Genomic DNA, 18,239 nt, shown 5'->3' on the forward strand with positions numbered 1-18,239 from the left:
GACGTTTCGGGCCTAGACCCTTCTTCAAAAAAATTTTTCTGAAGAAGGGTCTAGGCCTGAAATGTCAGCCTTCCTGGTCCTCTGATGCGGCTTGGCCTGCTGTGTTCATCCAGCTCTACACCTTGGAGAGATTGTGCATTTTGTTTTTGCTATTTGTTCACCACGGTGATCAATCACTGAACAAAATCAGTAGCAGACATACATTCAACTAAAGAACATAACAGTTATTACACAAAAGAATCAAAAGACTTATGATGTTATACTGTACATGCATTATTTAAAATGGTCTTATTACAATTATCAGAAATAAAAATTTGCCCGTTTAACCTCAGCAACTGAAGGTACTCAAACTTCACTTTAAAGCTTCTCGGTGTATGGAGCTTTCTTGTTCGTACTACCAAACACTTTCAGAGCAAAGAACATATCAGTTTTTCGTATTCCCATCTTCCAGCAATTTTCTGTCTCTGGGTGTTTTTGTCTTAAGACATTCAGGACCTTTCCCCAACTATCACTTTTGAAGACAGCCAAACCAACAGCACCTTCTTGCTCACACTGAATCTGCCTGAATATCTGGATGGTTCTAGCTTTCTCTCTTCATGTGTTGTGGGACCCCTTATTGCAGATGGCAGCAATTTTTGACTCTTCCACCCTTGGTCTTAATGTATTGAGCTGTTCACTTCAAGAAATTTAAAGACCTTACTTAGATACGTGCAAACAAAAACTTGAGATAAATCTGTACAACTCTCAAAACTCAATAATGTAACTAAAGCTGCATCTCCCCTTCTTAACAAATTAAACTTAAAGTTATATGTCGTTCATCAACTTTAGAAACCAAGTTTCCAATAGTTAAAAATGATATATATTAAACGTTCGTCACAATTGCTTGAAGGGCAGCCTTTCTATTCCACTGGCCTCTGGAGACCTGATGTCAAGAGCTTTGGTTGAGTTTGAAAGAGTGGAGAGATTGAACTATTTGGCCACCTCAGGACCCACAGCATTAGAGTGGAAGAAAGTCATTCTCCATTCCAAGGGATATCTTAAGCCAAAGAGGGAAGAGATTGGGATATCAGGTTAGGACAGTCAGATCAATGGGAGAGAAAAACCAGGACAGACAGACAAAAAAAGAGAGACAGAGCAAGCACATGTGACACCAGAGAAGGAGAGGGATTTTTGCGTCCAGATCAAGAAGCAGTCAGAGAGGAAGAGCTCAGAAAACAGAGGGGAAGAACGGAGGACACAGAGCAAGACAGATTTAAGAAGATATCATGAGATGAACAAGGATCTGGTGCAGGGAGAGCGCAGAGGATTCCCTGAGCAAAACTGTGAATGCCATATTCTTGTTTGTGTATATATGGAAGTAAGTAGCTAAACTTAATGCAGGATTACAATGCTGAGACATTAAAACTGATTATTAGTACTGATTGGAAATATATACAGATTTGATAGTCATTCGGTAGCCAGACATCATTTGTGTGACCTCCATGAGACTCAAATGTGTGACAGCTTGCTTACACTGAGTAAAGCATCAACATAATTAATATCAACATTAATTTTTCTCTTTGAGCTCCAAACAAGACCATTTCTTTGAAAAAACGTGTTTTTCTACTTAATGTGCTAATGATTAACTTGTAATTGACAAAATGTGATATGATTTTAATTTGTATTATCATTTGCTATTGTACAGCATTAATGCTGTGTCTCTCAAAAATCTGTCAATATTTTTCATGTGAACCAATTTTTTATTTGAATGCAGTTCCAAATGCTTGCTGCTTGGCTTGTTGGTCTAGGAGCATGTTTCTCACTTGAGGGTTTGTGTTCAATTGATATGTGAGAGTTCCCAGGTTCAAATCTTCGATGAGCCCTGAATGTTAGCCTTCAATTTAAGGGTCCCAGAGGGTTGGAAAATGGCTATAGTAACAGCCTGTTTGAGAAGGGAGGGAGGCAGAAGACAGGAAACTATAAGTCAGTTAGCCTGACCCTGGTCATTGGTAAGATTTTAAAGTCCATTATTCAGGATAAGATTGTGGAGTACTTAGAAGTGTATGGTAAAACAGAGCTGAGTCAGTACGGCTTTGTCAAGGGGAGGTCATGACTGACAAATCTGTTAGAATTCTTTGAGGAGGTAACGAGCAGGTTAGACAGAGGACAGCCAGTGGACATGATTTATTTGGATTTCCAGAAGGCCTTTGACAAAGTGCTGCACAGGAGGTTGCTAGATAAGGTCACTAGGGTGGCATGGTGGCTCAGTGGTTAGCACTACTGCCTCACAACACCAGGGAACCAGGTTTGCTTCCACCCTCGGACGACTGTCTGTGTGGAGTTTGCACATTCTCCCGTGGTTGTGTGGGTTTCCTCCGGGTGCTCCGGTTTCCTCCCACAGTCCAAAGATGTGCAGGTTAGGTGGATTGGCCATGGGAAATTGCCCGTAGTGTCCAGGGATGTGTAAATTAGGTAGGCTATAGGGGGATGGGTCTGGGTGGCATGCTCTAAGGGTCGATGTGGACTTGTTGGGCCAAAGGGCCTGTTTCCACACTATAGGGATTCTATGAATGAATCATAGGATCAGAGCCTGTGGTTTTAGGGGCAGGGTACTGGCATGAATAGAAAATTGGCTGATTGGCAGAAGGCAAAGAAGAGGGACCAAGTGGTCTTTTTCAGGATGGCAGCCGGTGACTAGCAGAGTTCCACAGATGTTGTGTTGGGATGACAGCTATTCATGTTGTACATTAACAATCTCGACGAAGGAACTGAGGGTTTGTTGCCAACTTTGCAGATGAAAAAAGATAGGTGGAGAGATAGGTTTTGTTGAGGAAGTGGGAAGGATGCAGAAGCACTTGGACAAGGCAGGAGAATGGACGAAGAAATGGCAGATGGAATACAATGTGGGAAAGTGTGAGATTATGCACTGTGATGGGAAGAGTAGAGGCGTAAGCTATTTTCTAAATGGGCATGCCTTTGAAAATTTGAAGCATGGACTTTGGAATCCTAGTTCAGGATTCTCTTCAGGTTAACATGCAGACTCAGTTAGCAGTTAGGAAGGCAAATGAAGTGTTAGCATTTATTTCAAGAGGGCTAGAATACAACAGTAGGGACGTACTGCTGAAACCATACAAGGCTCCTGCCAGACCTCATTTGGAACATTGTGAGCAGTTTTGGGCTCCTTATCTAAGGAAGGATGTGCTGGCATTGGAGGAGGTCTAGAGGAGGTTTACAGGAATGATCCCAGGGATGAAGGGCTTGTCATATGAGGAGTGTATAAGGACTTTGGGTCAGTACTCAATGGACTTTTGAAGGATGAAGGTGGAATCTGATTGAAACTTACAAAATACTGAGATGTCTTGATAGAGTGGGTGTGGAGAGGAGTGCACAGCCTCAGATTGAAGGGACAACCCTTTAGAACTAAGATGAGGAGGAACTTCTTCAACCAGAGGGTGGTTTATCTGTAGAGCGTATTATCACACAGGGCTGTAGGGGCATTTTTAAGGAAAAGATTGGTTCTTGATTGGTAAGGTGATCAAAGGTTACAGGAAGAAAGCAGGAGAATGGGGTGAGAAGCATATCAGCCATGATCAAATGGTATAGCAGACTTAGTGGGCTGAATGCCCTAATTCTGCACCTATATCTTATGGTATTATGATTTCACATGTAATTTCTGTTATTCAACAAAAAAGCACAGGAGTCTGGTGCTGTGTTTGTACACAATAAATTGTAGAATGCAAAAGTGGCAGTGTGTGTACTAATTAACTGTTTACTTACAATAAATTTCTTGTTATTTTCAGGAGTTGAGTAAAGGCTATCCTCAAGAACAGTCACGTAGCCCACAAAGTTTAAGTGATACAGGCTACTCGTCAGATGGCATCTCGAGTTCTCAGAGTGAGATTACAACATCACTGCACCATGAGGCACAAAAGCTTAATGAGTCTGGTCCAATGCAACAGAGTCCAAAGAGCCCTTCAGAATTTAACAAGTTGGAGAGCAGTGTACGGCCATTGCTGGAATCCCAAAGTGTTCAAGACAAAGCTGAAAGGGAAAGGACTGCTCAAAGTTCAAGTGAAGAACAAAGACAGGGGTATAGACCCCGATCGCTTTCAATTACTCCAGAGTCTTATAGTTCAGATGAAGAGCTGGAAGATATACAAGAAGAGGATGAAGACACTTTTGAATTGGAAAACCAAGGTGAGCGAAGAGAAAGCCTGGAGTCGTTGGATGAATTTGGCAGGAAACTGCAGCATGGCTATGTTGAAGACCGTAGTGGAAGTGCAGTATCAGCTCCTCATGCTAAGAATATACAATCTGGAGCAGAATTAACCGATGAAGAATTTATGCGAAGGCAGTTGTTGGAAATGAGTGCAGAAGAGGATAATGTCTCTGTGGAAAATGAGGACTTGGATAGTCATGTTAAACGTGTTAGTATAAAGAAGAGTCAGAAACGTAATTCAGAGTCTAATAAGCAAAGCCCTTCAAAGCAACGTCAGGATCCCAGTACAGTTAGCAATTACGAAGATACAACACTGGAAGGTTATGGACAGGAAGACAGCCAGTCATGGCAAGAACAGAAGGAACATGAAGATACATACAGGGAATCCCTGAATCGTGCAGAAGAGGATTCAGTGGGAGAACCAGCTGGGCTACGACGCTTCAAGACTATAGACTTGAATACTACAAACACTTACATCAGTCGAGATGTCGAAGGTTGTAGTGAAGCAGACCTCAGTATTGATAGAGAACCTGAACTTGAGATGGAAAGTTTGACTGGGTCACCAGATGAAAAATCAAAGGGTGAATACTCATCCACATTGCCACCCTCAACACCTACTTTTTCATCAGGCACTTCACCAACTTCTGTCTCCTCAATGGAAGAAGACAGTGACAGTAGTCCAAGCCGGAGACACAGACTTGAAGAGGTGAAGCAGCAGAGAAAGGCAAGACATCGATCGCATGGTCCTCTGTTGCCAACTATTGAGGACTCTTCTGAGGAAGAGGAGTTACGAGAGGAAGAAGAGCTGCTTCGAGAGCAGGAGAAGATGCGTGAGGTGGAACAACATCGCATTCGAAGCACAGCACGTAAAGCAAAAAGGGACAAAGAAGAATTAAGGGCACAGAGAAGACGCGAAAGATCCAAAACACCGCCAAGCAATCTTTCTCCCATCGAGGATGCTTCTCCCACAGAAGAGTTGCGCCAAGCTGCAGAAATGGAAGAACTCCATCGGTCATCTTGTTCTGAGTATTCACCCACGATGGATTCAGAAGCTGAGGGTTTTGAAATAACAACCTGCAGATTATACAAATCTGGCAGCGAATACAACCTCCCATCGTTTATGTCCTTGTATTCTCCAACTGAAAAATCAACTACCAGTAGTTCTTCAGTAAATCAAAAACCATTGAAAAGTGCCGAGGAAGCATATGAAGAAATGATGAGGAAAGCCGAAATGCTAAAGACACAGCAGCCAGCACAGACAATGGCTTATGGCAGTTCTTACCAACAAGATGATTACATGCAGAATAATTACAAGTACCAATCTTCAGATGTCTACACTTACTCGAACAATGAAATAACATTATCTCAGACAAGTGTACCAGGTGAGCTGCAGAAAGCAGAAGCATATGAGATTACTGCAAAAACTGCTGCACAAACTCCAAAACTGTCCCATTCACCATCGCTGGAGCTCCGCCTGCAGCAACAAAATGCTCAATTACAAAACCTTGAGAGGTCTTTTCAGGAAAAGAAGCTTCTTGATGCGCAAAGTGCTTACACAGAATTAGCAAAGCAAACAGATGCACTTCTTACACCTGGAACAAGTCCCACCCAGTCATCTGCACCAATGACTTTTATTTCATCTCAAGCTAATAGAGGCATCCCTGATGTTCGGGTGACTCAGTATTTTATGAGAGACATGCAGGACCAGACTGCAACACCAATCGGAACCAAGGTCGACACCTCACATATTGTAACAGCCTCTTACACAACATACAACAAAAAATCAGCTGTGACTGTGGCCACTGCAATAGTAAGTCAGTCCTCTATGTCTGCAAGATCTTCTCCCATAGATCGAAGTATGGGATACATTCAAGTCAGGCCTTCAGATCCGGGAATCTCAACACCATATTGCTCTCAAAATAATTTGTCTGGGGGTAAGAAATTCAGCGAATCTTATGGGGCACCAAATCTTGATGGAACATCCACACAGACACCTGGGAGCTTTTTCAAAACTCCTAGCCCCGAGGAGCCCCTATCGCCATCATCGCAGACAGCAGTAACTAGAACTGACACATCAACAACTTCCCTGTCCAGTGGTAAATCCACTACAGAATTTTCAACACAGACTTCCAACGCCAGAGTTATCTTGCCTTCCAATGTGACCGTGGCCTCATCACCCTCCACAATGATGGCTCAGGGTACTCAGACATCAGCGAGGTCACCCCGACTCACTCGGCAAATATCCTCTCCCGAATCCACGTGCATGGTCATTACTCTGGCATCAAATGTTTCATCTTCAGCCCAACCGTTAGCCATCAACTCATCTGTGTCACCAAATGCCTCGCCGACTCGGTTGAATCGACAACAAACCTTGCACGGTTGGACACAGCCAGTGCCTGCTTCAACACCACAGCAGATGCAGCTCCAGCCCATGTATGCCAAGTCTTCATCACAGAATGATAGAACATCCATGATGCAGCCTACTCAGAGAGGACAGATATCTTCAACAGTTGTCACAACTTCTGTGCTTGGTCAAGTGGTTCCTGTGGAAAATACCTGTTTCAACAAAGCATCGTGGTTTTACCAGAATGCAAATGCAAACATAAACTCAGTGGAAGTTTCAAGGACAGGTAGCTCTATAGTAGATCTCCGAACAGCTACTAAATCACCTCCTGTTATCATAACAGATCATGGAATGGATTTGACATCTTTAGCTACAGAAAGTAGAAAATACTCACTTGAATCAGACCAGATTCCATGTCGTCAGTCCACTGCTGTGCAGCCATTAATCATGAATCTTAATGTGCAGGAATATCCGCATGTAAATACGACTTCTAATACGACAGTGGGCATAACAATAACATCATCAATGCTAATTTCCCAATCCAAAGTACCAAAAATATATGGAGATCCTTTCCAGAATCTAATGGATCTTGGTCATGGCACAGCCACAGCAATCTGTCTCACACAAGCAAGACAGCTTGAATCAATGGTCCAACCCCTTACTGTAACAGAAAGTGGAACCAATACAGATATGGCAACAGTTACAACAAAATCAGGTTTTACTAGTCAAATCCAGCCACATTTTGCTAGATTTAACTTAGCTAACCAAATGACTCCAGTGCGCAAACTGGACATGTTAGTGAATCAGGGCAACATTAATAACGCCATTAGTGTTAGTGCCATTCCAAGATCAGTGCCTCTTGATAGTGGCTTTGTCACTTCACAGGTACACCAAGAAGCATCACTGGAATTAAAGCCATCTGCTCCTCCAGCAAACGTGCTGGGAGCGAAAGCACACACTATGATGGTGCAACTGGATAGCACAGCAGCTGGCACAGTTACAAAGCTGTTAAAGCAAGATACTCCTTCGAATGCTTTGGATTTGACCGGAGCCAAACCAGAAAGGGCTGTTTGTTGTGATGTTGTGTATAAATTTCCTTTTGCTAGTAGCTGCACAGGGTCATTTAATTCAGGCACCCAAGTCCCAGAACAAGCAATGACTGAACCACAGCTCGATGACAGGAATATTGCTCAGAAATACTATGACAACAGGGCTCAGGAGCCTGTTGACAGTTACCAGTATAAAGAGCCCATGGCTACTTACCAGGACGGTTCTAATTTGTATAAAGAGCACAAAACATTTCCTCAGGTATTTTCTGGGCGACTACATTCATCCATGTCAGACTCTAATTTGTTAGAAGCTAGTCTTAATTACAACCTAATGAAGGACGAACCTTTTTATCACCCGCCCGGAGGAGATGCAGCTGTAGATCTGAGTACAATGAGACAGTCCTACAGTTTATCTTTCGGCCAGGGGAGCGATTGGGAGCTTGGAATGCAGTATGGTTCCTTCACTGACCTGAGACAACAGTCAGATATCCTGAGCCAACCCACGCCTATAAGAAGATATAGTTCAATGTCTAATATTCATTCTGGTTATGGTTACTCAATACGAGAGGATTTGCCAAATTTTCAAGAGGCTAGTTTGGCCCAATACAGCGCAACCACTGCTCGCGAGATTAGCAGGATGTGTGCAGCCCTAAATTCCATGGATCATTACGGAACCCGATATACAAACAGTTCAGATTCCCTTCAGTATGGACCAGCTGGGCCAAATGCTCACTGCAGTGAACTTGCAAGAAACAGTGTAATGTCACACCATCAAGGAATGCCACCACTGAAACAAGACATGAAGTATCGTCCAAACCTGTCTGACTCCCGACGTCGTATTGCAGTGCATGGCTTTGGCAACATGCCGCAAGCAGTACGTTTGAGAGCCATTAGGCACATGTATCCTTCAGCTGCTCCCGTGAGAGCACCTGATGGCATGATTTACTCTACAATCAATACTCCAATTGCTTCCACGCTCCCTATTACGACACAGCCAGCTTCTATCTTGTGTCCAATGTTAAGAGGTGTTTACAGGCCCTACTTACCTGGTAATATCACAGCCGTGCCACTGGCCAGGTTGAGCAGACTCCCTCTTGTTGCACCAAGGATGCCTGCTGCAGCTCCTGGGCTGTACCATTACCTCCCTGCAAACAGGTTTCCAGCTGCTCCCACAACTTCTGCTGGGGAAGCACCTATATATCTTGGAAAGTCTGGAGCGGCACCCGGGAATAATGTCAGAACTGGAGGTGTAAATATGAGTCAGCTTGTGCCGGCCCAGACCACGCAGAGGCAGGAACAAAGTGGTATTCCTCAGCAAAATATTTCAGCTCCCGTGACTCAGAAGTTCATCTCTGATGCTAATCAGGCTGACATTGGGCTCATCCAGCAGCAGCAACAGTTACAGCATCAAGCGCAATCACAACAACAGCAAGTACAAGTCCAACAGCAACAAGTACAACAGCAGACACAACAGCAACAAGTACAACAGCAGACACAACAGCAACAAGTACAACAGCAGACACAACAGCAACAAGTACAACAGCAGACACAACAGCAACAAGTTCAACAGCAAGTACAGCCCCAGCAAGTACATATGCAACAGCCCCAGCAAGTACAGCCCCAACAAGTACAAATGCAACAGCCCCAGCAAGTACAGCCCCAGCAAGTACAAATGCAACAGCAAATGCAACAGCAGATACAACAGCCACAGCAAGTACAAATGCAACAAGTTCAACAACAGCTACAAGCAGAACAGCAGCTTGAACAGCAGAAAGAACAGCAGCTACAAAAGCAACTGCAGCAATTGTTGCAGCAGCAACTGCAGCAACAAAAGCAACAGGAAGCCCGGCAAAGTGACACTGCAAGGACTGGTGCTGGTAGGAGGAAGCACGAGGACAAAGAGGAAGAGCATCAGCGAAAGCAGCAGCAAGACCACATGCTGCTCATTGAGCGGGAACGTGTAGAGCTGGAAAAGCTGAGGCATCAGCGCCTGCAGGAGGAATTGGAACGCCAGCGCCTGGAGTTGCAGCGCCACCGGGAGAGTGAACAAATCATTGTGCAACGCGAGCTTCAGGAGCTGCAGACCATCAAGCAGCAAGTATTACACCAACAGCAGGAGGAGAGGCAGGCCCAGCTTGTGTTGCAACGAGAGCAGTTGGCACAACAAAGGCTGCAACTAGAGCAGATTCAACAGCTCCAACAGCAACTGCACCAGCAACTGGAAGAGCAGAAAGTACGAAATACCGTAAGTTTTCCTGCAGTTTGTGACCCTTCAGGCAGGATCAATCCACACAGCATGTCAGAAATGGCTATTGAAATGCAAAGAACAATAGCTCAGAATGGGCAGTACTGGCCTGTGAACCAGCCATACATGGAAGGTGCCCCTGTTGCCACTACTGCCCAAGAAGCATATGTATCTCCACATCACAGGGCATTCATAGAAGCACCACAACGATCCACTTCTGAACTGTCTCTTCGAACTGATGAGCACTGGGAAAATCGAACCATCAAGAAGCGCAACTCAGTGCCTAGGCTAAGGGACGCTTATGAGGGAGATGATGCATCCTTACGTGATCAGTATGTGGTTAAGAAAATAGCAGACTGCAGCGTACAGACTGATGACGAGGAAGGTGAGGAAGGCTACTACATATCCCGTCGGAGAAGACCTAAACGGAGTGTGGATTGCAGTGTACAGACAGACGATGAAGACAATGGAGAATTGGAGCAACCTACTCGTAGACGCCGTTCCAGGTTCTCAAAGCATTCAGATTCAAGCACAGAGCACAAGCGGGAAGCATCAAAGGGGACCTCAAGTATTGCCATACAAACCGTCAATGATTGCTCTGTCCAGACAGATCAACATGAGCTCGGGCCAGTTTTCCCTGCCATCCATATCACACCTGACCCACGAGTGGAAATTGTAAGATACATATCTGCTCCTGAGAAAACCTACAAAGGTGAGAGTCTTGCTTGCCAAACGGAGCCTGAAGCACAGTCACAAGGCATTGTTGTCCCTCAGTTTGCAATTCCAACCACCATTAATCCCTACTCTACTAACATACAGATTGTAACGTCTGGCCCGCTGGACCAAACCAATAACAGGCAGCAGGGAGTTATGATCGTCCCAAAGGCTGAGAAGAAGAAACCAGATCCTTTGGAAATAGGATATCAGTGTCATCTCCCACCTGAGCCTTTGCCTCAAATGACTCGCCAGCCTCCAAAGTCTCCACAAGTTCTCTACTCGCCTGTCTCACCGCTGTCCCCACATCGGCTATTAGACACATCCTTCACTTCATGTGAGAAGCTAAACAAAGCCCACGTTACTCCTCAAAAACATTTCACCACTGAATCACCTAAACGGCAGCAAAGTCTGCCTCGGCCAATCAAAGTGATGCAGCGCTCCATGTCTGACCCTAAGCCTGTCAGCCCGACCTCAGATGAATCTGGGAAATCTAGATTTTTCACTCATCAACAACAACAGGCCCTGCATGGCAGTCAGGTATGAAACGGCATGAATTGAGATAGCATTAGTAAGTTTGGTGTTCCAGAAATACAGCCTTACTAAAGATATCTAACCATCTGAAAAATGTTCATATCCTATCTGATTTGGTATATTTCTGATCAGGGTATCAAGTTTCTCTGAAATGCCAAAATGTTTTAGTTTGGGGGGCACTGAAGACCCTGAAAGAAACAGTAAGTTACATGGACTTCACATGTACTTTTTGCATGCTTATGTCAAATTGTTTTTGTTAGTTTGATTTATAATAGATATATATACCTGTAATAAATGTCTAAGGTCTCGTAAATAGGAGAGTGAGGAATTCAATACTGATGTGATGATCCATGCAATAAAGTAAGAGTAACTACAAGGCTATAAACCTTGAAAACATTTTTCCATTACTTGAAACTAAGTCAGACAGTCGTGGCTTACAGTTTGCATGCATCAAAATACATTGTTGAACGTGACTTCAATCAAGGAACAACTGTTGAATTTAAGTACACAATGTTTTGTTTTACAGCCTCCATGCAGAATACCGTTCACTTAACTTCATTGGTTCTCGTTGATATTACAAGGGAATTGTTAATAGTTGTGAAGTCAAAAGCTAATGTGAATAATAACTAGTAAGAAATCTGCTTTTCATGGTTATTCTTTTCTAATGAACAGATTCAAAGATCTAGTTGATGGTTAGTTGCTGCTTGCCAAAGTGGACGAAATCCAGTCGTCATTCTGGATTTTTCAAAAAAATCCTTCATTTAACATTTTGTAAATGGTGGATTGTGTTCACATAATTCTGTCCTGCAGACTAGGTGGGGATGCATTTATTCCCATGCATCCCTGTGAATATCTCATTTTTAATTTGAAGAGGCTGAGAAAAGGTCATGCAGCTATTTCTCATTTTGAATTCTGTCAAATATTTGGTAAGTCGAAAACAAAAACAGAAATTGCTGGTGAAATGCAGCAGGCCTGACAGCATCTGTAGGGAGAAAGCAGAGTTAACGTTTTGAGCCTGATGACTCTTCGTCAGAAGTGAAAACAGCGAGGAAAAGGTGGTATTTATGCTGAAGACGAGGTTGGTGGTAGTGTGGGGAGACGGGCAAGAGAGGGAAGAAGAAAGAGGTGAGTGGATAGTTGGAGACAAAGCCCAGAGACAGAGATATGATGGGTAGCCAGATAAGGGGTTTATTGATAGTAGGCCAGACAAAAGCTGAATCAGAGATTATGAGAGCTGAGAGTAGGATAGAATAGATAAACTGTGTTGAAAGTAATCTATATCATGAGATAATAGGTCTGAGAGTGGGTACAAATGCGTTAGCTGTGCTGAAAGCATCTAATGTGATGACAGGACCAGGATTTTGTGGTGGGTAGTAAAAGATTGTTATGAGAGGAAGGACAAGGTCAGGCAGTAAAATTATTGAGCTCAAAGTTGATGTTGCAGGGACCCCAAGTGGAAAATAAGATGCTGTTCTTCCAGCTTGTGCTGAGCTTCACTGGAACACTGCAGTAAGCCAGAGACATAACCATTAGTGGGGAACACTGTCATGTGCTCAAGTGGGAGGCAACTGGAAGCTTTGGGTCACTTTTACGGACATTGCGTGGGTGTTCTGCAAAGCAGTCACACAGTCTGCATTTCGTCTCCCCAGTGTAGAGGAGACCACAATGTGGACAGTGAATACAGCAGACTAGATTGGATGAAGTACAGGTAAATCACTGCTTCACCTGAAAGGTATGTCTGGGGCCTTGGATACTGAGGATGGAGGAAGTAAACAGATAGGTATTACACCTTCCTCAATTTTTGGTATGTCCCGTGGAACTGTGAGAAGATTTTGGGAGTGAAGGAGAGGACAAGGTAGTTCCAGAGGGAATGGTTCCTGCAGAATGCTGATAGTGAAGGGGAGGGGAATATGTGTATGGTGATGGCTTCGCACTGAAGGTGACGGAGATGATGACTTACAATTGGATGTCCAGGCTGGGAGGTGGAAGTGAGCACCAGGGTGACCCGATTGCTGTGGGAGGGAAGAAAAGGAGCGAAGGGCAGAAGTGCAGGAAATGGGTTGGACGCAGCTAAAGGTCCTGTCCATCATGGTAGCGGGGAATCTTGGTTGAGGAAAAAGGTTGATATTTCTGAGGCCTCCCTATGGAAGTTGGCATCATCAGAATAGATGTGATGGAGACAGAGAAACTGGGAGAATGGGACGGAGTCCTTACAGGAAGCAGGTGTGAGGGTGTATAGTTGAGGTAACTGTGGGGGTCAGTGGGTTTGTAGTAGACATTGGTGGTCAGCCTATCTCCAGAAGTGGAAACACGAGATGTCAAGGAAGGGATGGGAGTAGTCTGAGATGGACAAGGTGAAGGTGAGAACGGGGTGAAATTTGGAAGTGAAATTGATAAATATTTCCAATTCCAGATGAGTGACAGAAGCAGAACCATTGATGTACCAAAGAAAGAGTTGTGGGTTGGGTGTCCCAAGTAGGATTGGAACAAGGAATGTCCAACATACCCCACAAAGAGACAGGCATAACTAGGGCAGATATCATAACAGACTTGCTGAGTTTCACCAGCAATTTCTGTTTTTGTTTCAGATCTCCAGTATCCGCAGTTCTTTTTGTTTTATTTTTGTTCTTTTTTCATTTTATTTTAGTAGTTGATAAGTCAGTCTCAGCTATTACAATTAATTACCTCTAACCCAACATTGGCTTAGAAATCAGAAACATGAAAGTGTGATATATAATTCCTCCATTTGGACGAAATGGGGCATCAAAATTGTGCATTAGAAATAAGATCATAAGACATTTGAGCAGAAATTAGGCCATTTAGTCCATCAAGTCTGCTCTGTCATTCAATCACGGCTGATAAGTTTCTCAACCCCATTCTCCCGCTTTCTTCCTGTAACCCTTGACAATCAAGAACCTATCTATCTCTGTCTTAAATATGCTCAATGACCTGGCCTTCACAGCCTTCTGTGGCAGTGAATTCCATAGATTCACCATTCTCTGGCTGAACAAGTTTCTCCTTATCTCCAGTATGAAAGGTCTTCCCTTTCCTCCAAGTGTCTCCTCCCAATGGAAGCATCTTCCCAATATCCACTCTGCCCAGGACATTCAGTGTTCTGTAAGTTTCAATTAGATCTCTCCTCGTCCTTCTAAATTCCATCGGGTAAAACCCAGAGTCCTCAAACGTTCCTAATATCTTAAGCTTTTCATTCCTGGGACCATTCTCGTGAACCTCCTCTGAACCCACTCCAGGGCCAGTACATATTTCCTGAGATATGGGGCCCAAAACTGCTCACAATACTCCAATGTGGCCGGACCAGAGCCTTAGTAGTACATCCCTGCTTTTATATTCAAGTCCTCTCAAAATAAATGCCAACATTGCATTTGCCTTCCTAAATACTAACTCAACCTGCAATTTTACCTTGAGAGAATTCTGAACTAGAACTCCCAAGTCTCTTTGCACTTCAGACTTCTGGATTTTCTCCCCATTTAGAAAAATAGTCCATGTTTCTATTCTTCTTACCAAAGTGCATGACCTCACACTTTCCCACGTTGTACTCCATCTACCACTTCTTTGCCCACTCTCCTAACCTGTCCAAATCCTTCTGCAGCCTCCCCACATCCTCAATACTGCCTGTCCCTCCACCTATCTTTGTATCATCTGCAAAACGATATATAATTGTTATTTTCTTAATAAAGTTATCATATTTCAAAGTGTCACTGATTTAAAGTAGATTATAGCACAGTTTTGCAGCGTTGATGAATGCAAATCATTTATGACAGTTTTTTTAAAACTATTTCAACATTGTCAATTTTTTCACTTTAATGTAGAAGATATGCCTTGGCCACCTTTTAATTGTACTAACCACTTTTGACACATTGCTCCGCAGTGAACAGAAAAATTCCAATTATTTATCTTTGTTGAACTCTGATGGCTGTAATACAGCTATATTTTTGAAATGCATGACATAGTCCTCCTATGTAAGCTGCTTCATTTCTTTACCTAAAAAAAACCTCCACCCTTGAAAACAAGGTGTAACTTGCAAAATTTAATATTTGTGGTATCTGTGTGTCTGAAGGACAATAATTCCTGAATAATAAATCACTAATCAGGCATTATAATGAAGATAGAAACCAAAGTTTTGTTACTGTCTTGGACTTATTTGCCCTTCCTAAATGAAAAATTGCATAGAAAGTAAGTAAACATAAATAGAAGTGGAAAAATACAAAACCCAGTACTTCAGGGTTTCTACCTTGGAACTGGGTTTCTACCTTGGCTTCCTCCTGAGGACACGTCATAGATACAGTCTTCAACTAATTTGATTCATTCGCTGTGATATTGAGAAATACTTGAGAGCACTGGAAGACTATGGTCCCTGACAACATCCCACTATAATGCTGAAGATATGTGATCCAAAATCAGGCGCTCCACTCACCTAGTTGTCCTAGTACAGCCAAAACACTGGCATCAACCTGACAATTTGGCAGCAAAATGCCAGGTAACAACCACCCCCAAAATGAGGGGGTTCCCTTCACATTCAACAGCATTATCATCACTAATTCCTCCCCTCAGGATTCTGGGATTACCAAAAAACAGAAATGTACCTGGATCAGCCATTTAAACCGAAAATCAAAATACTGTGGATGCTGAAAATCAGAAGCAAAATCACAAAATTCTGGAAATTCTGGATACCATGTGGAAAGGTTGTTTCCTTTGTAGGCGAGTCTAGGACCAGAGGGCATAATCTCAGAATAAGGAGTCACACATTTAAGACAGATATAAGGGGGAATTTATTCTCTTCGAGGGTTATGAATCTTGGCATTCTTTGCCATAGACGGCTGTAGAGACTGGATCATTAATACATTCAAAGCTGAGATAGACAAATTTTTATACAGTAAGAGAATCAAGGGTTATGGGGGATAAACCAGGAAAGTGAAGTTGGAGATTATGAAATCAGCCATGATCTCATTGAATGATTCTAAGGTTTTGGAGTGGATCTGTAGCTCGGGTTGTGGGTGTTGAGGTTGGTTGGCTTGCCGAGCTGGTTTGTTGTTTCGCAGACGTTTCGTTACCATGCTTGGTAACATCCTGAGTGCAGCCTCCGATGAAGCGTCGGTGTGTTTTCCCGCCTGGTTTTTAAACTCTGGGGTCCGTTGAGATAGATTGCCTCACTCCCGGTTTTCCTTCGTAGTGGAATGTATATGGGGTTGGGTTCAATGTGTTTATTAATAGCATGCTTCATGGAGTGCCATGCTTCCAGGAATTCTTGTGCTTGTCTCTGCCTAGCCTGTCTGAGGATCTTGGTATTATCCCAGTCGAAGTCATGGTTCTCCTTGTCCATGAGGATTGAGATGAGTGAGTATTGGTCGTGTCTTTTTGTAGCCAGTTGTTGTTCATGTACTCTTGTTGTTAGTTTCCTTCCTGTTTGTCCGATGTAGTGCTTCTCGCAGTCTCTGCAGGGGATTTTGTAGATGACATTGGTCCTGTCCATGGTGGGAAATGGGTCTTTAGTTCAGATGAGCAGTTGTCGTAGGGTGACGTGGGCTTGTGTGCCACACTGATGCCCAGAGGTCGTAGGAGTCTTGTGGTGAGTTCCAACGTGTTCCTGATGTAGGGTAGTGTGATGAGTGTGTCGGGGCATGTAGAATCTTTCTGATGCTGTTCGTGTAGGCATCTTCTGACCCAGTTCTTTGGATATCCATTATCCTTGAACACTTAGAAGAGGTATTCTTCTTTCTCTTGGCGTAGTTCCGTGTTGCTGCAGTATGTTGTTGCCATTTTTCTCTTGACACACAAACATATAAACAACACCCTCACTGGAATAAAATTCACCAGAGAGGAGGAGAAGAACAAATAGCTCCCATTCCTGGACGTCATGGTAGAGCGCAAGACAAATGGGGAACTGCAAACGAAAGTACACCGAAAAGCCACACACACAGACCAGGTACTGAACTTCAATAGTAACCATCCCAGCACACACAAACGAAGCTGCGTGCGAACACTATTTAAAAGGGCAACAACACATTCCACTATGAAGGAAAACCGGAAGTGAGGCAATCCATCTCAACGGACCCCAGAGTTTAAAAACCAGGTGGGAAAACACACCAACGCTTCATCGAAGGCTGCACTGAGGATGTTACAAAGCACGGTAACGAAATGTCTGCGAAACAACAAACCAGCTCAGTGAGCCAACCGACCTCATCATTGAATGATTGAACAGTCTTGATAGGCTGAATGGCCTACTTCTGCTCCTACACCTTGCAGTCTTATGATAATCCCCAGCAGGTCAGACATCATCCATAAAACGAAACAGTTAACATTTCGGGTACAAAATCTTTCATTGAAACAGAAGGAAGAGAGAAATGGAAGAGCTTGTCAACCAGTTTGGGGGTTGTGGGGGCTGGGGGGAGCGGGGGTGGGGAGGGAGGAGGGGAGGGAGTGCCAAGGAGGAGGGATAAGCAGGAAGAACAATAGGGAAAGTCTGTGATAGGGTGAAGGGCAGTTCTGAGGCAAAGTCACAGAGACTCAATGTAACCTCTGTTTCTCTTTCCTCAAATATTGTCAGACCTGCTGAAGTTCTCGAATTTTCTTTATTTCTTTCAAATCTCCAGCCTCTGTTGTATTTCATTGTTAAACAGCGCAATAATGGGTATAGTAAATTGACAAAAGTTGTTTCCGTATGGGGTTTGAGCTATCTGAATGCATCATGTGGGTAGAAAAAGAGATAAGCAAGCAAAAAAAAGAAGAAGCATAGATGGAGGCAGAGATTACAATCTGATGTTGTCCAGAAGGATCTAGAATTCCAAGTTGAAATATGAGGTGTTATTTCTTGAATTTGCATTAAACTTTGGAATTGGAACACTGTAGAAGGCTATTGACAAAAACATTTGAATGGGAGCAATGTGAAGAATTAAAATGGCAAGTAACGGGAAGTTCAGAACTATGCTTGTGATCTGAATTAAGCTGGTCCCCAAAGTATTCCCCCAAGTGGCATTTAATATACCTAGTGTACAGCAAATGCAGTGTACTAAATTGAAAGAAATATATGTAAACTACTATTTCATTAGAAGGTACATCTAAGGTCTTGGATGTTGAGAACAGGAAGGGCAAAATAACCCATGTTGCATCGGCTGCACTTGCACAGAAAGGTGTCCA

At 43.4% G+C, this 18,239-nt stretch overlaps 1 protein-coding gene across 1 annotated transcript in view; it reads left to right on the forward strand.

Annotated features, from left to right (window-relative positions):
- LOC109931684 (protein bassoon-like) overlaps positions 1-18,239 on the forward strand; it is a 430,268-nt gene that overhangs the window by 240,653 nt on the left and 171,376 nt on the right. Inside the window, exons 4-5 of the mRNA XM_048606748.1 lie at positions 3,780-4,487; positions 4,557-11,090. Of these exons, the coding sequence (XP_048462705.1) occupies positions 3,780-4,487; positions 4,557-11,090 (7,242 nt within the window). The remainder of the gene's footprint in view (positions 1-3,779; positions 4,488-4,556; positions 11,091-18,239) is intronic.

This window comes from Rhincodon typus, chromosome 16, assembly GCF_021869965.1.
Source record: "Rhincodon typus isolate 14 chromosome 16, sRhiTyp1.1, whole genome shotgun sequence".
Taxonomy (NCBI): Eukaryota; Metazoa; Chordata; class Chondrichthyes; order Orectolobiformes; family Rhincodontidae; genus Rhincodon; species Rhincodon typus.